Below are 27869 nucleotides of genomic sequence, written 5' to 3'. Positions count from 1 at the left end.
TTTTCCCCCAATAAATATTCCTTATTTTTCCTTCTACTTTTTTTCTTTTGTGATAATACCCACCAACACATAGCCTAAAAACACACATGATTAGAACAATAACCAAAAAGTACATAGACACTTTTACATGGTTTAAGGGGGAAAAGACAAAAAACAATAAATAAATAGTAATAAAAATTTAACATTAACATATTTATATCAAACTCTTATAATGACACATAATTCCTAATAGTTATTCAAGTAATATTATTTGAATATCAAATATTCAATATTAAATAAGTAAATAAATAAAATAACAAATAACTAGAAATAAAAGGGAGGGAGGGTTATATAAAAATGTAGTTAATGTAGGCTAATATATATTCCTTTATTTTATGGAATATTCTTTAATTTTAGAGTTGCACATATCTTTTCAAAATGTATACATTTGCTCTTAATTTAATGTTATCCTCTCCATAATGTACTTTAGAAACTAAATCTACTCATTTAAAACTGGGGATTCTTGCTTTCTCCAAAAAAATATTGCATTAAAAGCTGTAATTCTCAGCATTCTAAATAAGTATACATCATCTTTATTAAGTAGCATAGGTCCTATACCCAAAACTATATTTTGTATCTTTATATATTTAGTTTCTTAAAAAAAAAAACTTCCCTAACTTAGGCTACTTCACTGAAGTAGGCTACTTCTGTTCGCTATAAGTTCAGTGCAACTTATCCAACATCCTAAAGATAAATTATTATAATTAGAAGATATTTCTAGTGTTATAAAATATCGCATATTAATTTTCCAAGCAAAATGTATATTTTAGTCAGAATTATTGCGCTCCTATTTGGCGCGCATGCGCGCAGCAGCGTTCGTTCAATATGAAAATTAGCAACAAAATGGATACATTTGCATGACTTTCGAACATTTACAGATGGAGAATATAACTGTAAAATGTAAGTTTTGCACTGAGGGGGAAAAAAACATGTTACAAACGCATAAAACAGCACAAAATATACGCTGTTTGATGGTGGATCGATTTGATCCACGATCGACCTCTAGGGCTGCTTAAGAAACGCGTGCACACGCAATTATCTAGACTAGATAAACCTGGATCAAATTAGTGAGATTGCGTGAGCTTCAATTACCTTTTATGGAACCACTTTAGCCCCAACTCATTTGTTAGGCTCATTCAAGTCCGGTTTTGGAGTTTAATCCCCGCTTTTCTAAGCGTCTTTTATGGAACAGCCCCCGGGGCAGGCTAACTGTCAGGCTAAGCCTGAGTTGATGCTTAACCCGCTGTGTGATGATATTAGCTCTGACTCTCTGGCATGCTGCCATTTTATTTCATGTAACCACTATCAGTCCAAAAATGAAAGGACATGCACTTTAATATAATAAATTCTAACATACAAAAATAGTAACAAATGTAAAGAAGTTACATTTGTTTAGTTGGTGTGATTTTTGTAATGAATCAATTAAATGTCTATAAATAGGGAGCTCAACCCATGTGTCGGACGCATAATCATGGTGTGTCCTTTCATTGATGATGTGGTGGATGAGGGAGCGATAATCATACGCAGGGCATTTCAAAGAGAACGTACTTTCAGGGAAAGGGCAGACCCGTTGGCTTTCTGACAACTACCAGCATATTTGTAGATTACTGAGCCCACACATCGCAATAAAACTCTCACAGTCCCGCAGACTGTGCATTGCACTTTGCTTTTTTGCCAGCGGAACATTTTTGTACACAGTTGGAGATGGAGAGAATATCAGCAAAGCATCGATTTGCCGCTCTGTACGAATTGTGTACCTGTCTTTAAAAAAAAAAAATCACCTTCATCACCTTCCCTGGCCACAGAGCGATTCGAAGCCTACCATTAAACAGGCCTTTTATGGAATCGCTGGTAAGTTCAAATAATATAGAAAATGGAAATATTATTGACTGTTAATGTTAGACATGGCAATTGAACGACAAACACTTTAATTTTGTAGCTTTCCCAAATGTTATCGGTGCTCTGGACTGCACCACGTGCGCATAAAGCGTCCGTCTGGTCCGCGTGAAAGGAAATCGCTACACATCAATGTACAGGTACAGTCCCACTGAGATGACATTGTAGGCTACTGTAGAACCGATTGTTCTGTACAATAAGCTGGGCACCAGTGTTGTTCTGTTCATTACAAATGCAGTAACAATTCCAGTGACCTACATTTTTAATTATTTAGATGATCTGTGATGCAGATTGCCTCATCCCAAATGTAGAGGCAAAATGGCCTGGCTCAGTGCATGATTCCAAAATCTTTCAGGACTCTTCTCTTTCCCACCAACTGGCACAAGGTATGTTAGTCACTTAACATATGGCAAAAACTAAAACTTTAAAATACCTTCACCAATTTCAATGTAATAAATAAATAAATAAATAAGTACTCTATTCAGATGAATTCTCAGGTGTATTGCTGGGAGACAAGGGATATGCATGCCTGCCTTATCTCTTGACTCCCTATCAGGAGCCCCAGACTGAGGCACAGCACAACTACACTACTGCCCATGCACGCACAAGAGCTCGTATAGAGATGGCATTTGGGCTCATCAAGTCAAGGTTCCAGTGCCTGAATTACCTCAGAGTGACCACACAAAGGGCATGTGAAAGTGTAGTTGCATGTGTTGTGCTACATAACATTGCCTGTCTGAGGAGAGAGAGGCAACCAAGGATGGTTGTAGAGGAAGACTGGGGCATTGAGGCCGTTTTTGAGGACAATGAAACAGGCAGGGTTATAAGAGACAGTTATGCCAATAATTATTTTGGTTAATATGGTCCAAACCATGTTAGGTTTTCACTTTATCCTAAACTTTCCCCTTAATTTACCAGACACACTAGTCACAATTAGTTTTTTTTATTCAGGTTGAAGCTGCCTGTTGGGGGATGAAAACATACAATTAAATGTAGTCAAAAAACAAAAAGGTCATGTGTCAATGTTTTAAATATGGCAGTTCTACTTGCATTTTTCTCTAGCTGTTGGATTTCCAGCTCCAACTTTCTTATCTTGAGTTTTTTTATATTGTATGACAGTATCTATGGTTTCCATTTGTTTCAGGAGATAGCGCTTGTAAACTCCCTTTATGTTCTCTGGGTTCTGTAGGAACATAAATTTAAGTAATTTGATTGAGTGCTCTTGGCACTTTTTTGTAATTTCTTAATACTCACTTGGTCATATGTGGTCCCAGACTGAGGGGGCTCTAGAAGGGTGTCAGCATCCTGCAGCCAATAATAATAATTGGGGAAATACACACTATTAGCACCTCACAGGCTTTTAAATATATAATGTGCAAATCTGTGCCTATACCTCAGGGCTCCTTGAACATACTCCTTCTCAACTGTGGATGGGCCTTCAACCTGAAACCATTAATTAAACTCATTAATAATCACCACTTGACAATAAATCAGTGCTTTAAACTGTCATACTCACAGGGTTCAGCATGATGTCTGGTGGATCCAGCAAACACACAGAATTTGGCATCACTATGAAACCAAAAGATTTGGTTAGAAATTCAAGAAAGAAAAAAAAAACACCTTTTATGTAGTCATTCCTTATACTAGGTGGAATGGCTTCAGATGCTGTCCCCCCTATCTAATAATCCACTTATTGATTATAGCCTATTGTTTCATAGCTTGTCATCATGAATTAACCTAGCGGCATGGATCAAGCATCTCATACAGTGTAAACAACTGAAAGGAGTGGGAGGGGTGAACACATGAACAGGAATGATGGGTGAATGTTTAAAAAATATTTAAAATTCATTTGTATACTTTATATTTTAATGCAATATTCACGTCATATAAGGGATTCATTACATTTTTTGATGTTTTTTTTCGATGCCGTTTTACAATTTCTGATTGTGCTGGGATTGGGGAGGCAGTCTATGCATCTGTGTATTTAGAAATTACCTTCTCATTCAAAGTGCTTGCCCAGAATCTCATATTTTAAAAAAGGCATTGAGTCTCTGGAGGAGGACAATGAAGGTAGGCATAGGAAGGTGGGTAGTCAGGTAAGTATACTCGTGTAAAGACTGACAAGACCATACCATGAGGGCATGTGAACTGGGTGTGGTGCTTGATGAGGGTGATGGATGACAGCTGGTGGTGATTGTGTGAGGCATGCAGGTGGTGGACCTGGACCAGGAAGGATTCTGGGAGATGTAGTGCTGAAGGTGACAAGCATGGTGACTAGAGATTGTGACAATGTCCTACAAGACCATCTTGTTTAATTCTGCATTGAGGAGACTCGGTATACAGTAGCCTACAGAGGGGTCCCACTTAGCAACATAATGCAGATGATAATAATAAAGTACGTTAAAACAGAACTGGAGTACTGTGAATGCACCTCACTTCAAACATAACTGTAATGGTCATCTGCCAAGCCGGACGGATGCTTGTGGCTGCCGTAAGACATAAGAAACATACCTGGACAGAACTCAGTTCCAGATCCACCTTCCACACCAGACTTCTCTTTCATATGGAGTAACTGTCTGCTAGCATATTATTGTGTCTTCACTTCAGAATTAGGTGCATTTCTAAATCGAATCTGAATTGAATTGAAAGTGAATGGAATGTGAATGGAATTTGAATCTAATCGAATGTGAATGGAATGTAATTCGACTCAAAATCAAATGTGAATCGAATTGATTAAAATCTAATCGAATGTAAATAAAAAAGAATCTGAATCAAATATAAATCAAATGTTAATCGAATATTAAACAAATGTAAATCGAACCAAATCAAATGTGAATCGAATGTGAATTGAATAGAATGTAAATAGAATGTGAATTGAATTGAAAGTGAATCGAATGTAAATTGAATTTAAATCAAATCGAATCCAATCTGAATTGAATGTGATTCGAATGTGAATTGAATCAAAAGTGAATCAAATGTAAATCAAATGTGAATCGAATGTAAATCAAATTGAATATTTGAATCGAATCAAACATGAATCGAAATCAAATGTCAATGAAATGTAAATTAAATAGAATGTGAATCTTATATGAATCAAATCGATTGTACAAATGTTAAATGAAAGTGAATCAAATGTAAATCGAATCGAATAGTCAAATTGAATCAAATCAAACGTGAATCGAAATCAAATGTGAATCAAATGCGAATAAAATCGAATTTAAATGGAATTGAAAGTGAATCGAATGTGAATCGGATGTGAATGGAATTTTAATCAAATCAAATGTGAATCAAATGTGATTTGGCTCGAATCAAATGGGAATCAAACTGATTCAAATGTTAATCGAATTTAAATTGAATAATCGAAAGTGAATCGAATCCAATGTGAATCGAAATCAAATGTCAATTGTAAATTAAATCGAATGTGAATCAAAAGTAAATCAAGTCACATGTGAATAGAATATGAGTCAAATGTGAATCAACCGAATTGAATGTGAATTAAGTGAATTCAGTTAAATTAACATTCGATTCACATTTGATTTGCATTCGATTCAATTCACATTCGATTCACAATTGATACATTTATTCAAAAGGAATCGCTACATCTATTCAAAATGCATTTATACATTTATTCAAAATGCATTAATACACACAATCAATCAATACAATCGCTACATTTTCAAAAATAATTGCTATTTTTTCAAAAAGAATCACGATATTTTAGAAAAGAATCGCAACATTTTAGAAAAGAATCACTACTTTTTCAAAAAGAATCGCTACATTTTAGAAAAAAATCGCTACTTTTTCAGAAAGAATCGCTACTTTTTCAAAAAGAATTGCTACATTTTCTTTTCGAATTTTTTTTTTTCAAAACCACTACTTTTTCAAAAGGAATCGATACTTTGTCAAAAAAAAAACATACAATCAATCAATACATTCACTACATTTTCAAAAAGAATCGCTACTTAAAAATAAGAATCACTACTTTAAAAAAGAATCGCTACATTTTCCAAAAAAGAATCATTCAGTTATTCAAAATGCATCAATACATACAATCAATCAATACAATCACTACTTTTAAAAAAAGAATCGCTACTTTTACTGAAAAAGAATAGCTTTTTTTCCCTTAAAAAAATCTCTACTTTTTCAAAAGGAATCAATACTTTGTCAAAAAAACATACAAACAATCAATACAACCATACATTTTCAAAAATAATCGCTACTTTTAAAAAAAGATTAGTTACTTTTTCAAAAATATTCGCTACTTTTTCAAAACAGAATCGCTACATTTATTCAAAGTGCATTTATTCAAAAGTCATATTTCAATGTCTTTGGAAAACAAGGAAAAACAAAAAAATGACTTAGGCAATTGTGCTATGAGGCTAACGATATTCAAAATGCATCAATATACAATCAATCAATACAATCACTACATTTTTTAAAAGAATCGCTACTTTTTCAAAAACCAATTGATACTTTTCGAAAAGAATCGTTACATTTTTCGAAAAAGAATGACAAAACAAAACACACTCTAATGTCTGAATAGCATCCAGAATGGGCCAAGAGGAGAGAGTGATACAGAATGAGAACCGCAAGAACACAGTTTGCTCTAACCTTTCCTCTGCCCGGTGAAAAAGGAGAACTGAGGGGTTTCTGAAAACCGCAAAACTGTGGTCCACGTCCAAGCTAAACACCTGGCTCAGCAGGCAGTATGAACTCCAGCCCACTCATCTATATCTGAGGTCGAGGTGACTGCGCTCAGCGGACCCCCTGACAGCCAGAGAAATAAGCAAAGCACGGAGCGGGGGCATCAATCACACGGGTGGCCAAGAGCTGCAGGTGTTGAGAGGATGCCACTTGTCTTAGTTTGACAGGTTTGACTGTTTGAGTAAAATGAAGCTCAAAAATGATCTAGCAGAATGTTAGGTTTTGACATTGGAAAGTAGATGGGCATTAGTGCATCCTGTTTTATTGAACAGGCTTTTTTCCTTGTGCCAAATCCGAAAGAAAAAGAAAGCAAGAACGTTACAATGAGATGATGTGTGACATGTCAAGACCCATGGCATTTTAAAAAGCAGCAGGTGCAAAGTCATGTCAAGCAAGCACTGGAGCATTTCAGGGTTAATATAAATCCCCGCTATGGAAGGCGGCTGAAAATAATCTTGGCTTCAAAAGAAATAAGGAGGGAGGCCGGTGGTGATGGTGGGAGTTTTTGTAAACCACTCTTGTACTTGATTCTCTCTGTCTTTATCTCTCTACTGAAAAATGAAAGCTCAATCAACAGTTCTTGAGGCAAAATAATGTTGATAGCAAAATGTAAATTATCGCCCAGCTCAAATCTGCTAAATGCAACTATACGGCATGAGGATATTCTTAAACATTAACATAATGGTTTTCTGTAAAGTGCTATAGAAGTAAATTGTTCTTGACTTAAAATTTTATATTAACTTTAACTTGTTCCTCTATTTCTTAAAAAAGCAAGTGATCTTGAATTACAATGAAACACTTAGAATCAAAGTGAATGGAACCAGTCTATAAATGTTCAAATAATATGTTAAAAACATAGCCATGAGACTTAAACAATATGCGTGCATGAATTTAATATGAAAAAATATCACTTAATAATCTTTTCTGTGAAAAGTCTTATCCAATTTTACAACTTCTTTGCCAAGACAAAGTAATGCCTAAAACCCTAAAATGACCAACTTTTCAGCAACAAATAAAGTTGTGATGTAGGCCTTAAAGAATTAATGACATTTCTTTTCTTCCATATTGTGATGTATATGTGATGAAACATTGTTGTAAAAGGTTCTATCCATCAACAATTAGGTTATATCCATTGGTTGTTGATTGCATGGAGGCAGATCGGAGTAAGCTACTCACAGTAACACTGTTTTCTGTCAAACAACCCTTGCCACAAATGCTGAAAATTGAGCTTGACTTGAAATTAAACATGGAATCTTCCTTAAAGAAACCACCTTATTGTTTCCCCTTTGATTATTTACCATTCCAGCTCTGACTCTGTTTCACGCTTCTTTTCATCCAAGCGGTTAAACACTCTTTGTAGCCTTGAACTGATTGTGTAAACTTTTAAAAGTACCCCCAATGAACACTCCTTGTGGTCACCTCTATTGTTAATATAGTTCCTGGTGCAAACATTGAGCACTTGTTGCCACTCTGAACATTCCCAAAGCAAGGATTTGCTGAGAAGAGAGCACTTTGTTCTAAACTTAGTGTTGGCAAAGCTGCTTATATGTTATCTACCCTGTGTCGGAAAGATTTTGTCCCACTTAATTGTAAAGAATCGGCTCACCTGGCCATAATTAATCTATACTACTGAGAACAAAGAATCAGCCAGACTCAGACAAAAAAGGAGAGTAAAAAAAAGGTAGAGATATCCCAGGTGGAAAAGTTCCTTTCTGCTCTATTTGATACAGATAGAAATTTTCCACAGACTCTCGCTTTTTCTTGGGCAAACTTTGAGCCTTCAGAAGCAGGAAATATATATCAAGTTCTATAAGAATGGGTGGAATTCCTCTGGTGACCCAAAGGTTATATATGAAAAATGTGACATGTGCCAAGTCAAAGCATAAACATATGCAGATCGGACATGAAAAGACAAATTTATGCTCTCATACCTATATCCTGTACGTATATACAGCACATAAGTTAGAGTCTGTCCACCCTGAACCTGACTGATGTGCTTTTTTTTTCTTTGAGGTTTTGCTGGAGAATGTTCTGTTGAGCAGCACCATGAGTGAAGGGTCTGAGGGAAGCCTCGGATGGGAGCTGGTACGGATGCCTGGGTGAAATATAATCTAGAGAAAGAAATATTAGGACTGTAATTAAGGAAACACAAAGAATCCCCTCTTTCTTCCTCCCCCCGTGATTCTGAAGGCTCATGGGTGTTAGAAATGTCATGTGGAATCAAATAGATAGAGGACTTAATTAGATCTATCCTCTGAGATTACATATATCAGGGCCTGGAGACTGAAGAGGGATCGGGGTGAGATGGGGTCCATGAACGGAGCTGGCAGGAATCCAGACGTCAGGCAGACAGAGAGGCTCAAAGTTGCCACAGGACACAAGTCAGGAGTTTGCTGCCTTCTAGTGGTAAACAACATAATGCAATTTAACTGTATTGTATTTTAAAAATGGTAAAAATAGAAGAATATATATATGCTTCAAATCAACTCTGACATTACAGGAATACATTACATTTTAAAATATCTTAAAAGATTTAGACTGTAATAATATTTCACAATAAAACTGTTTTAAAGTAAAGTACTACCAATTAAATATGTTTTTATTACAATTTGTGACATTGCCCAAGTTAACAAGATGCTTTGTAGAACATTCCTTGAAATTCATGTATGGTTTTATTTAATATTTATGCTGGTCTATAATTTGCGATGGAAAACAACACATATTACTGTAAATTAGATTAGTGATTAGTGATCTTACAACTTTTGGAACCAACTGAATATAATTTTAATGCTGAAATAGTTCATGGACATAGCCTACATTATGTCAACTACCCATATACAGATTGTCTTTAAAGGGGTAGATCACCCAAAAATCATAATTTACTCACCCTCAAGTCGTTCCAAACCTGTATGAATTTCTTTGTTCTGCTGAACACAATAAGATATTTTGACGAATGTCGGTGACCAAACAGTTGACGGGACCGCGTTGACTTGACAGTATTTTCCCCACTATGGAAGTCGATGGGGCCCATCAACTGTTTTACCCATATTCTTCAAAATATCTTCTTTCAAGTTTAACAGAAGAAACTCATACAGGTTTGGAACAGCTTGAGGGTAAATAAATAATGACATTTTATTTTTTATTTTTGGTGAACTATCCCTTTAAGTGGCCTATAGTGTGTGCGATGTGATAAAGATCAGCCTCAAAATCCATTCGTTAGCATTCCTCCAGATTCAGAAGAGAATTCCTCCTCATATTTCCATGACTGAAAACAAACGAAAAGCAAACATTTAACGACAGATATTCAGATGCTCTTTGTTGTTCTACAGAATTCTATGCAGATATGATTGTATTAAATCAAATGAACAGTGGCTGACAGAAGGGTTAGGATGGAAAAATTCGGTGACTGACTGCGGTCAGTAGGCCTATGCTAAACGGATCAGACTCTGCATCTGGATTGGTGTGTCTCTGGTTGCTCTCTCAGAACTGAATTTTACAGGAGCATATAAAGCAAACTCCGGAAGGCTGGGAAGCACATCAGTTTATCATTACAGATCGTAAAATGTGCTTCCTTTATGCCCAGCTTCATCTCATTTAGAGACTCTCTTAAGGCAAAAAAAATACATGAGATGCACATAGCTAGATATGAAGTAAAAACATGAAAACAGATTCTGGCACAGGTTTTTGTTGATATTTGATTTTTTTTTTTCCTTGCTTGACAGAAATTCCTCTAAAAATGTAAATCATAAGAGTGGCATTTTAATTTTACTTACATGAAGGTCTAAAGCAGTTCGTCTAAAAAGTGTGTGGAAGTGTTGATGAGGAAGTGTTTAATGGGTGGAGCGGTCAGCCGCAAACGGAAGACTGTGTGAGGTTTGATGATTATTTCCAGTGATTCCACCAGGTCTTTCATTTCACTAACAAGCTGAGAGATCATTTAAAGCTACACTGTGTAACTTTTTTAGTTGATTCTTAGCAAAAAACACTTAGTTCTTTCAAAAATATATGTGCTCATTAATGTATATTTACTTCTTTCAAGTAATAAAGTATTCTCTTAAGTTTATAATCTGCCATTGAAAGTACATACGGGTAAGGGGTTCGTATGCCGGTCGCCATGTTGCCCCTCCATCTTGAAACTACATTAGCCAAAGAGGGACATACCTGTAAATTCAAGCTTCGCCTTTTGCGTTTTTCACTCAGTGACACCGTGACGAATGCGAGGGGGAGATTACTCGCGAGCTCTAGCCTGGCTAACGTCAGACCAAAGCCGTTTCTCAATATGCGAACTTGTCTGTACTTGTGTTCTTGTGGACTTGTGAAACGTCATCAGTCGCTGCCCTAGTACTGTTCCAATTCAAAGTTCACATCTAGCCAAGTCCAGTTCGAATCCCCGGATGTGTTCTTGATCCGCCCCTTTTACCGAGGATGCATCGAGAGGTGACTTGTGCGGACTTCAGACAGCCAGGTATCCCAGAATGCATCTCACACCAACCAGCAAGCGTCAATAGCAGAGGAGAAACCCCGCGTAATTTAAAAATACTGCTATAATTGTCACAAAATGTAGTTTTAAGAGTATTTCAGGCGAGAATGTAGTTGTTAAAAGCTCAAATCTTTGGTTTATTTATAAAGATAGCGCCTATTTGAAAATTTGATCTGACGTTTTCGGAGTTTTGAGAACCAGGCAATCGGACGCTCGGCGCTCGTACCCCGCCGAGAACAGCCTCTCTCGGCTAGTGCTGCTGACTTGCCGGTGGCTCGGATGTCTAGTCTAGTGGTTTAACTAACATGAGATATAAATCGTCTTGTGTATATCCAACAGGCGATTTATTTATTTTATTTGTCTCATTAATGTATAATTTGTTCCCTGGCAAAACGTTTTAGCTGAGAGCAAAGTGAAGTTTCATAGCTTTATTTAACGTTAGTCTATTTAAATTTAACGTTTTAGCGAGAGCTGACAATGTTTGACTGAATCGTTGGCTTTATTGTTGTATAGCTTCTTATACCTATAGGCTACTTATACTTTTAGAATGGCTATTATTGATCATTAAAACTGACATTTAACAAGGTTATGTCATTTTATTTTATATATTTAAAACATAGCCTATACAATATTTTATTATAGTCTGCATGTTGCCTATTCTCTTCACTGTATATACATATATGACACAACCCTGTCTCTTTTTGCTAAATATTCGTTTTAATGATCAATATTATAATGTTTTTTATTCATCATATTTTTAAAATGAAAACAAAAAGAGTCAGGGTTGTGCTTTATATTTCGTGTTGTTGTAAATATGCAGTGAAGATAATCAATTGCGTTTCCTGAACCACATTTGTGTGGCCATTATGTTAAAGATTTTTTTTTAAATGAAAATGAAAAGAGGCAAAGTGGTGGTTTATAACATATTTCGTTTTATTTGTAGCCTAAAGAGATAACCGGAGTAGCCAGAGCGAGCTGCATGAGTGACGCTATCAAGTACGCCGCTGTTCCATTTGCAGAATTATCGGACTCGCGTCCTCCCGTCCTCGGGAGTTCGTTCTCCTGAGTCGAACTTGTCAGTCCGAACTACCAAGGACTCAAGTCCGAACTTTGCGTACTTGGTATTGAGAAACGGCTCAAGTCTCAATGAGACTTGGTCTGGGAACTACGTGCGCATTTTCTCGTATTTGAGGCGTGGTTTACGAATGCCCAGAGCCGTTTATTGGGCGCTATGAATGTCTATCAAATGCGCCTGTATGTAGCTCATAGCCAATCGCTTCAATTATACCAGATGACGTATGTAGAGTGAGAGAAATTCGACGAGGAAAAAGACGATGGGTCAAAGATTTATTTGTACACGATGGCGTTTAGCGAATATTACCGTTTGTGAAAGATAAACATGAGGGTAGAAGGTAACGTCGAGTCTGATATAAACAAACTGCTTCGGTGTCGTCATCATCTTGCTGCTCCCTCCCCGTTCTGTGATTGGTTCCCTTTTTCAGGGGAAAAATTGTCCCATGGTGTCCAGACTGCCTAGCAGCGTGAATAGAATCGCGCTGCGAGCAAGGCAGTATGGGGAAACCCAGGCTACGCGAGCTCGCGAGTGCCGGCAGATTTGAAAGATAGTGTGGTGTGTGTGTGTGTGTGTGTGTGTGCGTGCGTACTCACATTTGAAAGAGAGAATTAAAACGTAAACGCGACAGACAAATCAGCAAGACCATAGTCAATATTGGAGTAACTTTTCCCAGATGGAAAGAGCTCATGAGGAGAAAATATTTTAAAACGGACGCCGAGGTTGCCTGCTTTCTTCTCGACAGGTAATTCAGCCTGTTGTAATTCATTTGTGTAAATTCGAAGTTTTATAGTTGCTTGTCTAAACATAGCATGGTTGTGCATAACGCCAGAACGACCTCTAGTATAACTTCATCCTCGCGTCAATGGGGAAAAAGTATTGTTTACCTTGTAACATAAATCTGTGCTGCGACGGATCACAGGTGATGAATAGTTTTAAAGGCGCAATTTTTTAAGTTATATATAAAAAAGGACACTGAACGTTTTAGTTATTTTTAATAGCTTTTACTTTGTACACATTGTAACGTTAGCCTAATCTGATTAATCTGAATAAGACGATTCCAAGGGTGACGTTTACCTCCTGACATCTGTCCTGTAGTTTTATTCATTTTAGACGTATTGTTTATTATTGTCATGGACGAAGTGATAACTGGAAGCTATGTTAATCTTGGAATAATACGGCCACCGTAGGAGTTTAAACGCCCTCGGAATTGAGAGGAACAGAAACTAAAATTCATTGGGTAGTCATATACAATTTCACCGCTAGATGGGGGTAAAAATCACACAGTGTAGCTTTAAGTTTTGGTGGAACCTCCTGTCTCTTCCATTTTCCCAAAATGTGTGTTTATAAAATGCAATATGGGTCAACACTGTCACTTACAAAATGTGCAAAAATATTCATTATATAAATATAGACAAATCCACCATTAACTTAATTAGTTATAGACTTATAATTAGAATGAGTTAATCAAGACTATAGTTTATCATTCCCCACTGTGAGATCTAATTTAATATATATATATATATATATATATATGTAAAACCATGAAAGTTACATTTTCCTTCCTTCTATTTTTACTCTAATGACCACCCCCAAAACACCCCTTCCCTAGGCAGCTTAAATACAACAGAATAACATAGTATCTGGTTACAAAAGCAAAATATAACAATTATGTCATTACACCTTTTCAAGGCATGGATCCATGCATACCAAAACATAAGAACTGATGATAATAAAAGTATTATTATTATTATTACAGTATATACATAAAAGAGGGGGAGGGGACAAATACAATGAGGTCAAAACAGCAAATACAGCATCACAAAAAGTGTAAAGAGAGAGATACATGGAAAATAAAAGTTAACAACTGGATAATTCTTTCAGATTTTTAAAATATGAAAATTTGTTCCCATTTCGAATAAAACCTGTCCAAAGAGACAGAGATAATTTTACAGTGTTGACAGCTTATTGTATTGAGCCCATATTTTAAAGAATACCACATGTATATAATACCATTTAAAAGTTTGGGGTCAGTAACATTTTTTAAAAGAATTAATAGTCTTATTTAGCAAACATGCATTGAATTGATTAAAACATTTAAATAATGTACTTTTAAACTTTCTATTCATCAAAAATATTAAGCAGCAACTGTTTTATACATTGATAACAATAAGAAATGTTCCTTGAGCAGCAAATCAGCATAGAATGATTGCTGAAGGATCATGTTACACTGTAGACTGAAGGAATGATGCTGAAAATTCAGTTTAGCCATCACAGGAAAAAATATTCAAATAGAAAACAGATTTTTGAAAATGTAATATTTCACAATATAACTGTTTTACTGTATTTTTGATAAAATAAATGCCATTGTTTTGTCTCAAGATTTTTTTCTAAGGCATTCTAACTTAAATGTCCTAATTTAACTAAGGCCTAATCCTGGCTTAATCTAAAGTTTATTAAACCAGGCCAGTATCTATTTTCATTTTTCATAAAGTATTCTCCAACACTGAACTGAAAACATTTTGTTTAATCTTCAGGCCTTGTCCAAGGTCCTGAAAATAATTTTACCCTGTCTGCCCCGTTTTTGAGGAAGACACTAAAAGTCCAGATATCTCATTTATCTCTCCTATAGTACATAGTACTTCACAGTACAATGAAAATTAATCTCAAAAGATGAAAATGATTCCACATGATGTGAAATATTAGATATCTAGTATTAAACAATCAACCAAAAATTCAGACAATTTTGAAACTTTTAATGAGCCAAAGAACACATAGCATTGCAAAAGACTATGAATTGCTTCAGACACTTTACCTATAAGAATCAGAATATCTCTCACAGTAACATTTATTAGTTCATCCTTCTCTCCTGATTACACCATTTGAACAACATTCTCTAAAAGCTGAAACTACAAAGAAACATACTTTCTTATGTCACTGCTTATAACTTCACTAACAAGATAATACAGGCACAAAACAGATTATCTTTTCACACAGTAAAACTGTGTTGAGGTTGCATTGACAGTTTGCATGAAAAATAAAGTGTTTCAAATATTATTGACCTTGTGTAATACTAAAAGTAAAGGCAAGAACAGACTTAATAGACTTATCAATTGTTACTGGAATCAGAGAGAGCTCAGTGTTGGCTGATTGATATCTAGGGCTCAATACATTGACTCATTTATTATACTTTGGGAAATTAAAGGAATAAGAAGTACATAATACTTGCTTTTTTCTATTAAGATCCTTTTCAAATTACCTGTTAGTTTCTAACAATTCAAGTTAAGTCAATACTGATAATGTCACTTGTTAAAATCCCCTTATACACTACCAGTCTCTTATGCTCACCAAGGCTACATTTATTGAATCAAAAATACAATAAAAACAGTAATACTGTGATATATTATTACAATTTAAAAGAACTGTAATTGATCAAAGGTGCCCGTAAAGATATTAAGATATAAAAAATTAAGCAGAACAATTGTTTTCAACATTGATAATAATAAGAAATGTGTCTTGAGCACCAAATTCAGCTTTGCCATCACAAGAATAAATCACATTTTTTTTTGTAATTTTAAATTGTAATTATATTTCACAATATTACTGTTTAGTCTATTTTCATGAAATAAATGCAGCCTTGTTGAGTATAAAAGACTTAAAAAAATTATTCCAAACTTTTGATCATTAGTGTAAAGGCTCAAGGCTACTGTATATTAAAAGAAATGAACAAAACCTCTTGGAAAAGAGGTATTTGAGGTCAGGTGGTATGATGGCTGCTGTGTTTAAGTGCTCCATGTCGCCTTGTCCTGATCTCCATGTCATCATCCTGTTTGGAAGTTAAAAATCATTAATATTATCACACTAAAACATAACTAACACATCTTTACAGTTATCTTACTGTATCAGCTGTATCGGCGGTTTCCTCCTCCTCTTCTTCATCTTCTTCTTCTGTATGCTCACTGTTTTGATTGGAAAAATCAAAGTCTGACAGCACTGCATCTTCATCACAGTCTGTCTGGTACTCAGACTCATCTGTGTGCGAGAGAATTGAAGAAACAACACAAAGATGAGAAAACGACATGGAAAAGGGACATGACTTAAAGACAGATGGTCTATTACTCACCATCCACAATGGCCTGCTTCACTGGCTCTATTCTGGACACTATTTCAGCCAGATCGGTGAAGGAAGCATTGGGACAGGTCACCTGAAGGACAGATAATCAGGAAATGAGTTTGTGAGGAAACAGCCTGATGCTGTGATAAGCCAAGCTCATTCAAAGCCCCTTACATTTGTGCTCCTGGATTTGTGGAATTCCTCTTGATGTTGGTCTTTGAGCATCGTCTCCCTCACCCCGCTCCGACACCACACGTCAAACACGGTTTTCCCATGCAGGTAGCCAACATCCTGCAACACCAGAAAAGTCATTGCTGCAGTCAAAGCCAAGGCAACAGAAGTTTCTATGAGAGGATGACAGGCCACTCACAGCAATCTCATCAAATTTGCCAAAATCCAATGTGCCATAGCGATCAATGGGTGGTCGAAGGTACTCGCAGTAGTCACTGTCTTTTACCAGCTCCAGCTGACGCACAGAACACACGTAGGCCAGACGGGTCTGAATCTCAGCCATGTTCAGCACCTAGAGGATACAAAGTCATGAAATAAAATCTATATCCAGTGAATGCAAGAAGTAAAGTAATGAAGTTTTATGATTTTCCATACATTTTGTAAGAATGCATTACTGATAATCAATGCAATTGGAGGAAATGCAATAAGATTTCTGACCTTCACTCTTTCTGTCAGCGGGTTCAAGCGTTTCCATAGCAGCCACCATCCAGATAAAGAGTCTCCATAGTTGGTCAGATCAGTCTCATCCTGACTACCAACATCAACGGCAATCACCATCTTGGCACCCAAGGAGCGAGCTGTGTCAGCTTTACAGATATTTATACTGTTAATGTTTAAAATATCTTAATGCTTTATAGTCTACATGTAGCAGTTTACAGTCAGGCAATAAGATAAATGATAAACTATATGAGATTTGCTATAGTATATATGGCTCTATGGGAGTATGCAAGCAGGTAAAATATGTAATCCCTATAATAAACTGTAATTTTGCAATTGGCATCTCAATTTTGCAATGTAAGAGTACAATAGGACACTTAACCAGGTAGGTTATTGATGTAGCCTCCATCCATGAGCAAGTGCCCATCTTTAGGGTCACATAAAGGGGGAAGATATCCAGAGAGAGACATACTGGCACGCACATACCTCCACAGAGAGCCTAAAAAAGAGTGTACATGCTAAAATCTGTCACAAAAGATGAGATGGAGATGACAAGTTACAAAGAAAAAGTAGTAACCATAAGTGTGCACTCTCATGGAGGAGGCAGTGATGTCTGTGGTGATGTTGAAATAGGGGATCCAAAGGTCCTATCATTAAAAAAGAGATATGCACAAAGTTTAGACTTATTTAAGAATATGACGTTTATATACTTTTTTATATTAGCTTGTATTGTGCAGTGGCAAGTGCCAAGACATTGAACCTCAATCTGTTTGTCCTGGAAGACTGCACTAATGCTGGAGTTAAACGACGCTCCAGTAAACATGGATGTCACTGGGTAGGTCAAGTCTGTGATCTTCCTAAATATGGATCCAAAATTCTATTGTGCACAAAAAAAAAGAAATCTCAATGGTGGTTCTACATGTATGAATGTTAGTGTTCAGTGCTTAGATGTCTCACCATGGCCCACTGACGTGCCCTGACAGTCATACGACTGACGCTTCGCTCTTCAGCATAGAGCGCTCCTATCAAGGAACCGATGGAGGTGCCGCCAATCAGATCTACAGGGATCCCCGCCTCACTCAATGCCCGAATGATGCCCACCTGAGAGCAGCCTCTGTGGGTATAGTGTGGTTCATATTCACACATGAGCTTAGAGTTCTTACTAGTGGATTGTGTGATATTAGTATCTTTTTATAAAGCATTTTAAAGGTAAAGTGAGAATTTTTTCCATCTCTCATCCCAGTTTAATGTGTAAAAACAACTAACAGTCAGGTATTTTAGGTTGATTTCCTCAAAGAGTGTGAACACTGGTCCTGTGATGCTTGACTGATAAATGGCAGAGAAGGCAGAGCAAAAGGGGTGGCAGGAGGATTTGGGAAACCTATGATAATGATTATTATTATTATTAAATTAAACACTTCACCTTTAAACATACTTCATATGTAAACAAAGCCTGTATAAAAAGATTAAAAAAGGCAAGATAACAAGCATATATGGTCACAGAAACACAAATATTTATAACATGATATTCATATAATTGCAGTAACAGAATTACACAATTGAAAAATTAAGTTACCACTATGTGAAAGTAGATTAGACAGATTACACATTTTATGCCCCCTTATATATCATGTTTTGACCCACCTTTAAAAAGTCGCTGATTATGACTGAGAGCAGGCAGGGACAGAGAGTAGACAAAGAGTCGCTATCATCGAGAGACATGCTGAGGATGCGAACCCCAAAACATCACTAATGGGTTAGAAATGACTATATTATGATTAGTTGATGGGCACGAAAATTACAAGACACTTGTAATAGTGCAAAGGATAAATACTTCAAGAGACCACTAAACTACAATGATTGAATAAGTACGGGAAAAATCAGTCAATGTTCCACTAATATCAACATGCTTTTACTAAATTATTCAAGTGAGAAATGTTGTTGGCACCAGGCCAGGTGGATTGAGGAGAAACAGAATTATTGGTAATAAAGAGGAAGACAGATTCGTACCTGGCTCCACCTCCTCCCAACACCAGAGCGATAGCATTTCCTGTCAGGATCCGAGCCAGACGCGAGAAGTCAGAATGCCGGTCGGGAGGCTTCTCAAATACACGCTGATACATCTCTCTCTGACAGGATGGGAGGAAAGTGGGAGTTTGCACGGATAAAAGACGATAATGATTAGATTAGACACAGAAAATGATTTGAAGAAAGTTCATGTTACATAAAAAGAAATTGGATGGGGACCAAGGTCTGTATTTCAGAAACTTCCTATCTTGATTGCTGACTTAAGATTTGAAAAGTTCTACTTCCTCAGTGAAGTTACTTAACAGATAGGATAGGATTCTGAGCTAATATGTTTTTATAAACACTCAGGTGCTGTCAAGTACAAAAAGGGACTAAAATCACCATAAAATCATAAAATAGTCACAATAGTAATGCGCCATGTTCTAAATCTTCTGAAGCCATATGAAAACTTTGCTTAGTGTAAAATTCACTGCAAATCTTTCTTTAAAATCTTGCTTGACAGTGGTGGTCCACATTACTTGCTTTCATTAGGAAAGCTCCTTCATTTTATTATTTTTAAGAAATTGCTTCAAAAACACCTTTAAACACAACGCTATTCTTAGAATGTATGTACCATGTATTATGTATTGTTTTGCTTGTTTTATGTATTTGAGAATAAGAAAGGTGCATTATAAATAAATGTATTTTTATTTTTATTAGCTGTCATTGTATGGAAATCATGCATTCTGCTATAAATAATATTCAAAAATAAAAATTTGTTCATTCCGCAAAAAAAAAAGAAGAAAAAAGAAGAAGAGGATAACGTCATACAGGTTTGGAAGAGATTAAAGGTGAGAAAATGTTAAGAATTTTTGTGAACTATTATTCCTTGACTGCCCTTGAATAGACTGGCCATCCATCCAACCCTGGGGTGGGCTCCAGCATCCCGCAACCATACATAGGACAAGTGGTTTGGAAAATGGATTTTCCGTGGCTCCTCAGGCTCGATATAGGCATTCACATTTGCTAAAACAATAATAAATGTTAGCACTGGTACCAGTTTGGGTAGACTCCTCCTGGAGAAGACCCTGTGGGGACATGACAGGTGAAGATGCCTAGAGATCCAGCTGCGCATGTTGAGCCATTCTGCGGTTCCTCTGGGTGGAGGCCCGTCCTCACGGTGCAACAGGACCAGCTGCTTCTGAGCTCTCACGGCACTGCTCTCCAGCATACGCTCCAGCTGATCCCACAAACAAAGCCAAAAAGCTCCGTTTACCAAATAATTTCATAGAAATGCATGTGCAGAAATTAAATGAGTTAATGTCATCATATTGGCCATTGTGAGGCAATCCCCTCTATGTGATATAAATAGTTAGGCTACTGATATGACTGGATTTGCATGCTTAAAATACTCTTCTAAAGAAGTATTTATATCTTTATATACAAAACCTTTTAATGACAATTCACCTCTCCCACAGTGGGCTCCTGCTCCCCCAGACCCACAATGATGATGCAGTCCGCCTGTCTGATGCTACGTTGAGTCCAAGGAGTCAGAGAACTGTCAGACTGATACAGAACAATCCGGTGGATGTCCTCTTGTTGACCCAACCAGCTTGACAAACGGTACTCATGAACACTGAAAAGGAAATAATAAAGTACTGTACATGAACAGTAAATCACAGGAAACAAAAAGACAACGTCTGACTAATGTTACTAGAAAAAAAACTACATGTACACTACATCTCAATTTGCATACTATCCATCTTAAATGGTATGCAATATGAGAATTAGTGCGCCCCAAATCATAGTACATTGAAAATAGCATGTCAAAGATGCCTTGATGATATTTCCGGTGGGTTTCAGTGAACCTAAGAGTTAAGTAGGCCCTAATAATGATTTTAGCAAGATGTTAACACCTAAATGCAAATGCAAATGTTTCAATGGAGTCTGTAAAATCAAGATGGTATACTGTTTTATACATACTTAAAGGTATGTTTTCTATTACCAGTGAGGTACACACTTTTAGTACATAGTATGCAAGTACCGTATGCAACTCTCACCTGTCCAAGGCTGCAACACCTAAATGCTGCCTGATGATGTCACTGGTTAGTAGCAAAGTGGGGCCTAATAAAAACAAAATGAAGATAGTTAAGACTTAGTATCAGGTTAACTTTGAGGCAAATTAAGGAGGGAAAAGAGACTAATAGCTGACCGATAGCACTGAGAGCATGTTGAAGCTCCAGCGTGAAGGCAGTCAAAGGCACTTCCTCAGAAACAGGCAGAATGGTGACCGTTGACAGATTAGCGGCTGGATTACCTGCTTCCCACTTGCTGGTTGGGGTGTGAAAACCCAGGCTATGCACTGTGGAGATCATTCATGTTCATCAGGAAAAATACAAAACGCAAACACACACAAATGTTTCACAAACACACACCTGATAGTGGATCATTCACTTGCTGCATGTTACCCAAGATTTTCTGCCCAAGGAGATGAATCAGACGAGTTACAACCTATGAAAGAGTGTAACATGTTAATATATATGCAATATAATATCATGAGATGTGTTAATGAGCGTATGGCCTAACCTGTGGGTATTTCCTCTTAATAGAGTTGAGAGCTCCCTCAGGCAGTTTGGCCAGTTCAGAGTCTCGGACTGCGTGGACTGTCGTGGCTCTGTTCAAATGAGTCAAAGTTTCCACCTAACACAAACATACTTTTAACAGATGGAAATTGCCGCAGCATTTGTTAAAAGAACCTACAAAAGGATTCAAAATTATTTTCTTTACTGTAATGACATTCTTAGTAAAGCCTTTATAAATAGTCAACAGCCTATTACTTGCTATTGAAACTATGTAGAAAGTGGTATTACAAGGAGAGGAAATTCTTGTTCTAAAGAGCATTTCATTGGATAAGTAAGTATATATATGGCCTTGATATGATTTCATCAATATTTTACCCAGGAGAGAAATACTGTACATTTAAAATATATCTTATAAAAATTTACTTTGTCAACTTTTAGAAGTACACTAGCATACAGATGGGCTAAAAGCTAACAGATACAAAAACTCCAGGACATACATACATATATATCTCTACTCACCACACCAATGAGGTCTCCCCGTCCATACTCTCCAGCAAGCTCTTTTTTCCCATCATCCTTCATGATGACAGAGCGCAAGCGGCCACTCAGAACAATGAAAGTGCTGTCTGACTTATCACCTTGTCTGAGAAAGACAAAAAAGAAAAATGAATGTATTACATGCAATAATACATGCATTCTCAGGTTATTATTGACATCAAAGAGCAGAGCAGTGACCTGAGATATATAGATCTGAAACTGAGATTGTATAGGAAAAGTGTGCTTACCTATAGACAGCCCGTCCGGCTTCCAGTGCCATCCAGTCCAGGGCAAAGTCAATCTGTCGGACGAAGGAGGAGACCCTCCGTACCACCGTGTGAGCTACATGTAACACCACTCGAGGCTCGGCACGCATTATCCTAGAGTATAAATTGTACAGTTGACATGTTAATCAGGGTTCAGATATGCTGTACTTAATTTGATACAATTTTAAAGAAAATGTTTCTAATTCTTATATAAATTTTTTTTTAATCTAAATTCATTTATTTTTTGTGTAATTATTTTTATTAGAATTTTTGACCTAAAAACAACAACAACTCAAGGTGATTAAATATGTTGAAAAAACCCAACACTAAAAAAAACTAAGAAGGTTTTGATGAACCAAAAGAAAACAAGGGAAAAAATACCTCATTGCTTGGTATCTGTGCTTCATTTTCAGAAGCAATTTTATTAATAGCTTGTTACTCACTATATAACAAAGTATCAAATGATGATTTTTCCCTATTTTAATCAGTTGAGATGTGCATAATCATCTGATCATTGAATTTCCTCACAGCAGGCAGAGAGTACATTTTCAAATGCCTTAAGTGAAATTTGGTACACATCACATACTCATAGAAGTGTGCTTTGGAGATAGACAGGAAGCAGCAGTCACGGTGAGCACGCACAGAAAAGATGAGAGGCTCTCCTGTGAGAACAGCCAGGTGGCCCACCATCTCTCCAGGGTGAGTCACAAAAAGACATGTTTCATCTTCTCTGTCAATCTGTCTCTGGTACACATGAAGAGCTCCTGAGATGACAAACAGCACGCTCACATCCTGTAACAGACACAAAGTAGAAATGGATTCACATGTGAACTGAAATTGATAATTACAGAGGAGTTAAAGTGACGGGTAACTTCTTACCTGGTCTCCCTCACTTGCAACCACAGACCCCGCCTTAACTTGTCTCAGAGTCACCCTATCTTCCAAAAGACTGGAGTCCTGGAGCACAAAGTATTTTTTTACTACTATGGCAATATTCCAAATAGTAATTAAACTTCTCACTTTAGTAGAACAATATATTAATGTGGCCTGACCTGAAGCTGTATAATCTTGAGCAAGTCCTTCTTGGCAGCTTGAAAAATGGCATTAACTTTACAGTGGTGAATGTGGCTGGAGTGACCCCCAGTGTCGGAGTAGTGAAACACAGCTGAAGGAGAATGTTGCAGAGTCACCGACTTCTTCCGAATAGACTTCAGACAGGAGGAAAGATAAACACACACATGCAATGTACAGAATATGAACAAATATAAAAAATAACACAGTTTATGGCTTCTTCTTTGAATTTGTGATAGAATGATGCCAATGTACCTTATGAATGACAATAGGACTTGAAGGGGCATTCTCTTTTGTAATGCTTGTTCTGTCAAAGGCCATATTGTGGTCAGGAGATCCAGCTGTAGGATAAGCACACATTACCACACTCAAACATGCTCATTTTGAATGTATTCAAGCTAGGTAGGGATGCATGATATTTGGGGACCAAGTTAGTATTGGGTATTTTGTAAAAAGTGCATGGTGAAACACTACCATGTGCAAAAGGGGTTGACAGTGAGCGAGACTTCCTGAATAAAGTGGTTGGACTTTCTGAACGAATGGGCTTACCACCATCTGAAAACAAAAAAGCAAGTATATAACTCTTAGTAATAGTTTTTTTATTATTAGGGTAATAATAGGAATATTTGAACAAAATTTTACTGGAAAGCCATTCACCACCAAAAGTCTGCAGTCTGCATGTGTAAATGATTCACAGCAAAAATTTGCATTTAACTGCATGTATAAGTAAACACATCATACCCTCTCCTCTGTATATCTGACTTGTGTCATTGTTATGGTCCAAGGACCTCTGTGGGACTTTGTCAGACACTTCCTCACTCGTTTGTGATTGTCTCCGTAGTCCTTTGCCTGGATTGACCTCTCCTACAACACCAACCACTGACACCAGTGGAACAGCTTGACTTTCCTACATGATGTGACAGAAATAGACTATTCAATGTATGTACTGTAATAAATAGCCTCCTGTAATAGAGTAAAATATTTTCCAAAAGTTAAACGTGATTTATAGATAAACATCTAACCGGATTGAAAAGTTCTGTGGTCAGGCCCAGATAGTTGTGAAGGGCAAGAAAAGTAACTCTCTGAAGTCGCACCATGATAATCTGAAAAAAAAAAAAAAAACATTAACAAAAAACATTGTCCAGTCATATGTACTGTAAGAAAAAATTATGTGGACGTTGAAGATCTCAAAAAAGAAGTTTATTATAGCATAGCAGTGGCAAGGTACACAAAGCACCTTGGGTTCACCGGCGTCAGAATGAAATTACAATAAGAAGTTACGACCCACACTTTTGAGGGTAGTGTATATTAGGATTTAGATTATACCTGAACAACTCTGACTAAGGTCTCTGGGTATTTCTCGAAGACGGACTGGAAAGCCTGTGCAGGGAGGCGGAGAACAGTAGTTGGGGCTGCTGCTCTGGCTGAGACGGTTTTGTAGGGAGCTGGATATCCCTGTGGAATCCGGGTTTCAAATGTGAGACAGAATTTAAAACTTCAGTGGGCATGAAAACATGTCAAAATACAAACATTTGCATTTCAGAGTGGGTAAAAAAGAGGCCAGATGGGTTTTACAGTGATGACATCGAGGATGCTGAGAAGACTGTGAACACTGTCTCCAGGCAAAACGTGCTTCACCACAACCTCAGTCCCATCCTGAGTCAGAGAAAGAAAAATACACTAAGTCATAAATTGGTACATCTCTATAATGGGCAGAACACAACCCGGTTTTCAGTAGGACAGATTCAAAACAGGTATATTGAGACCGTTTGGCTCTTACACTCTCATGGATGCACAGGTCAAGACGCCCATCCTGCACTACGAAGATGCTGTCATCGATGTCACCTGGGCGGAATAATCCTTCACCTTGCTGCAGCTGCACAAACACCATATGTCGACACAGTTCCAGGAACAGAGGCTTCTCAAAATGACCCAGAACCCTAAGAAACACACATATCGCAACTCATTAGGTGCCGAACAACAGTGCCAGATCATTAGACCTTGGATTCTGGAAAAGAATCAATACCTCTCTTGTAAGATGAAATGACAAGGTACCAACCTCACATTTTTCAGCATATACAGGACTTCAGAGGGCAGGTGAGAGCTCTGCATGTCAAATTCAGTCAGATCTGCTTCCAAGAGGGAAGGAGGAGGTTCTTTCGGTTGAAGTGTTGGTGGCTCCCTTCGGATACGCAGAATTCTGATCAAGAGATGGATAGGATGTTAAGATGCTTTGGTAGACATGGTTTGTTTAAAATGTGTGTTCGTTCTTCATCTGTAACTTTTCACATACTTGCGAGCTATCGACAGAACTTTTGTTCTTTTTCTGGTTCGCTTTTGAGATACTGGACCTGAGGTGGGTGGTGAGGACAAGGTCTGGACCTGAATGGCCACAAATAACAACACTGCAATTTAAAAATCATCACGACTATCATATTAACCGCAGTTTTGTTGAAAGTAACACACTGGGAAGTTCTGGTACCTTCCTCATTATCTTCCTGCCATAAAACAGCACTTTGTCTCTTTTTCTGAAACGATATTTAGGACTTTCAGTTTGCTCTTCTCCTGGAAAATCAAAAGTAAAACAGTTGGTTAAACACTTTAAAAAAATACTCAAAATATGAGGCATTATAAGAACTGTCTATTTCACATTTTTCACACAGCAACTACATGCTATCTGTCTATATTGTGCTTATTAAAACAAGTATAAACCTAGTGGTGAAAACATTCTATATCATAAATGATCACACACTCACCAGCCTTGTATATTCTGTGCAGAAAAAAGGTAACAATACTGATAAGGGAAACTGCAACAGCAGCTCCAATCAACACACCAGTCCACTGTATTATGAAATGGGAACAAAAAAAATGATAAACTTTGTCTGCAAGACAAACATTATGGACTATTGATTCACAAAAACATGTGGAATTGTCATATACCATGGTGGTCTGCAACTGATCCTCTATGAAGTTCTGCAGCCGAGCTTTGATTTCACTCCCAGATGGCAGCACTGCCTAGAATCCACAAAAATGCAAATGATTATAAACCACACCTTACAGGAAAAGAGAGCCAGAGCAACTACAACGCAAAGGCAAAACAGCTAACATAAAGGTTACTGATTCAATCTCAATTGAGCTTGATCTGGGAAATGTGGAGTCATCAGATCACAGTCTTGCTCAATCATTGTTTCACCGTGTAAATCACAAGACTAATGCTTTTGGACAAAGTCCAGTTTAATCTAATGGTGTTCCCTTTAAATAGTGTACTGCAAGTGACTTTAGTAGTATAAACAGCATGGCTTTATTCATGTATTCACAGACACTCCTTCACTGGTGTTAGCTATTAGATTAAAATAAAAATAAATAAATAAAAATCGTCAATGGCTTCGCTTTGAGATGTCTTACCGGAAATATACTGCAAGTATCATCTTGTTCTTTCTCATCCATATCTTCCAGAGACGAGACAACAGAAATAAACACATTTGACACAAATTTCAAATCTAATTTCATAATAGCTCACAATGTTCTTAAAATATGTAATACCAATTTAAGTGGCATAAAGCAATCTCTATGTACATGCTTAACCCTCAGAGACCCACAGTTAATTACAAGGTTAAAATAGTTGACATGATACCTATTTCTACTAAATATGGGTTAAAAAATATGCAATTTGATTCTGGCCTGTTGAAAATGGCAGAGGTAGGGATTTTGTCAAAAAGACCAGCAAGAACCTGAGTCAGGGAACCATCTGACACTGCTTGCCTCACTCACTGCAATCTGACACCATGTGATGTGATTTATGAGACCTTCTACCAGGAGGAAAAGTCAAACGCTCAACGCAGAGTGAAGGTGACGCGAAAACTTAAATTTGAAGTGTGTTGCAACAAAAGGAACAATATTGTAAATGAGAGTTTTGTTGGTTCAGGAGGAGCTGCATGACGGACGGATGTAGCTCTGGGTCAGAGGTAACATTAAACTCAGTTGTGTTGTTTACACTCGAGCCGCGGCTGTAAACACGCACTTGTAATCAAATAACGGTACCTTGCCAATCAGTGTAACTAACAAGATTGTAAAAACATTATTTCATTGTATAACGCGGACATCCTGCGTGCAAATAATGTCCATGAATAAATGAAAAATACCTTTTGAACGGCGTTTCCAAACTCACTCAGTGTACTTTAGAGTCTCCCAGGGATTCCATTCACAATGTCAGTCCTCCCTCCACCGAATACACGTGTTGCCAGATCCTGTAAGAAAAACAACTCTCCCGGGCTTTTGTTTAACTATATTAACTATAATATATATCTATATAATTATTATTTTTTATTTATTTACTAAAATAAGTAAAAAATTACTTATAAAACTAAATAACGTTACACTGTCCATCTATTCCAAACCAATACATTTCTCTCATACTCATTTACGAATACAT

The 27869-nt window shown here is 37.0% G+C and overlaps 1 protein-coding gene and 2 long non-coding RNA genes across 4 annotated transcripts; all 3 read right to left on the bottom strand.

Annotated features, from left to right (window-relative positions):
- Positions 1 to 3058: 3058 nt before the first annotated feature.
- Positions 3059 to 4007, bottom strand: LOC307158663. Of its 2 annotated transcripts, XR_013821258.1 has the most exons (5): positions 3931 to 4007; positions 3452 to 3504; positions 3329 to 3378; positions 3190 to 3240; positions 3059 to 3118 (listed from the first exon to the last, which is right to left on the bottom strand). It is a non-coding gene; the product is annotated as an uncharacterized lncRNA (long non-coding RNA). The 2 variants fall into 2 exon arrangements; XR_013821259.1 differs by lacking the exon at positions 3931 to 4007 and having other exon boundaries at positions 3452 to 3527.
- Positions 4008 to 8395: 4388 nt separating this feature from the next.
- Positions 8396 to 10491, bottom strand: LOC307159484. Its single transcript, XR_013821382.1, has 3 exons — positions 10413 to 10491; positions 8904 to 9039; positions 8396 to 8734 (listed from the first exon to the last, which is right to left on the bottom strand). It is a non-coding gene; the product is annotated as an uncharacterized lncRNA (long non-coding RNA).
- Positions 10492 to 14930: 4439 nt separating this feature from the next.
- On the bottom strand, positions 14931 to 27681 carry pnpla7b (patatin-like phospholipase domain containing 7b). The gene is made up of 36 exons (XM_079870989.1): positions 27580 to 27681; positions 26843 to 26886; positions 26378 to 26452; positions 26194 to 26278; positions 25920 to 26002; positions 25731 to 25819; positions 25497 to 25637; positions 25218 to 25377; positions 25013 to 25093; positions 24764 to 24892; positions 24460 to 24540; positions 24179 to 24344; positions 23912 to 23992; positions 23693 to 23778; positions 23419 to 23574; positions 23246 to 23323; positions 22953 to 23158; positions 22349 to 22480; positions 22083 to 22206; positions 21568 to 21681; positions 21417 to 21492; positions 21194 to 21343; positions 21042 to 21105; positions 20449 to 20617; positions 20039 to 20221; positions 18985 to 19103; positions 17932 to 18088; positions 17735 to 17851; positions 17552 to 17621; positions 17357 to 17473; positions 16975 to 17123; positions 16676 to 16828; positions 16480 to 16596; positions 16315 to 16396; positions 16090 to 16223; positions 14931 to 16017 (listed from the first exon to the last, which is right to left on the bottom strand). The coding sequence occupies exons 2-36, from the start codon at positions 26882 to 26884 to the stop codon at positions 15949 to 15951; spliced, it is 4035 nt and encodes a 1344-aa protein (XP_079727115.1). The 5' UTR covers positions 26885 to 26886; positions 27580 to 27681; the 3' UTR covers positions 14931 to 15948.
- Between the last annotated feature and the right edge of the window lie 188 nt (positions 27682 to 27869).

The sequence above is a fragment of the Squalius cephalus genome, assembly GCF_949319135.1.
Source record: "Squalius cephalus genome assembly, chromosome: 5".
Taxonomy (NCBI): domain Eukaryota; kingdom Metazoa; phylum Chordata; class Actinopteri; order Cypriniformes; family Leuciscidae; genus Squalius; species Squalius cephalus.
The sequence above is the reverse complement of the archived record's forward strand: the minus strand, read 5'-3'. Positions and strand labels throughout refer to the sequence as shown.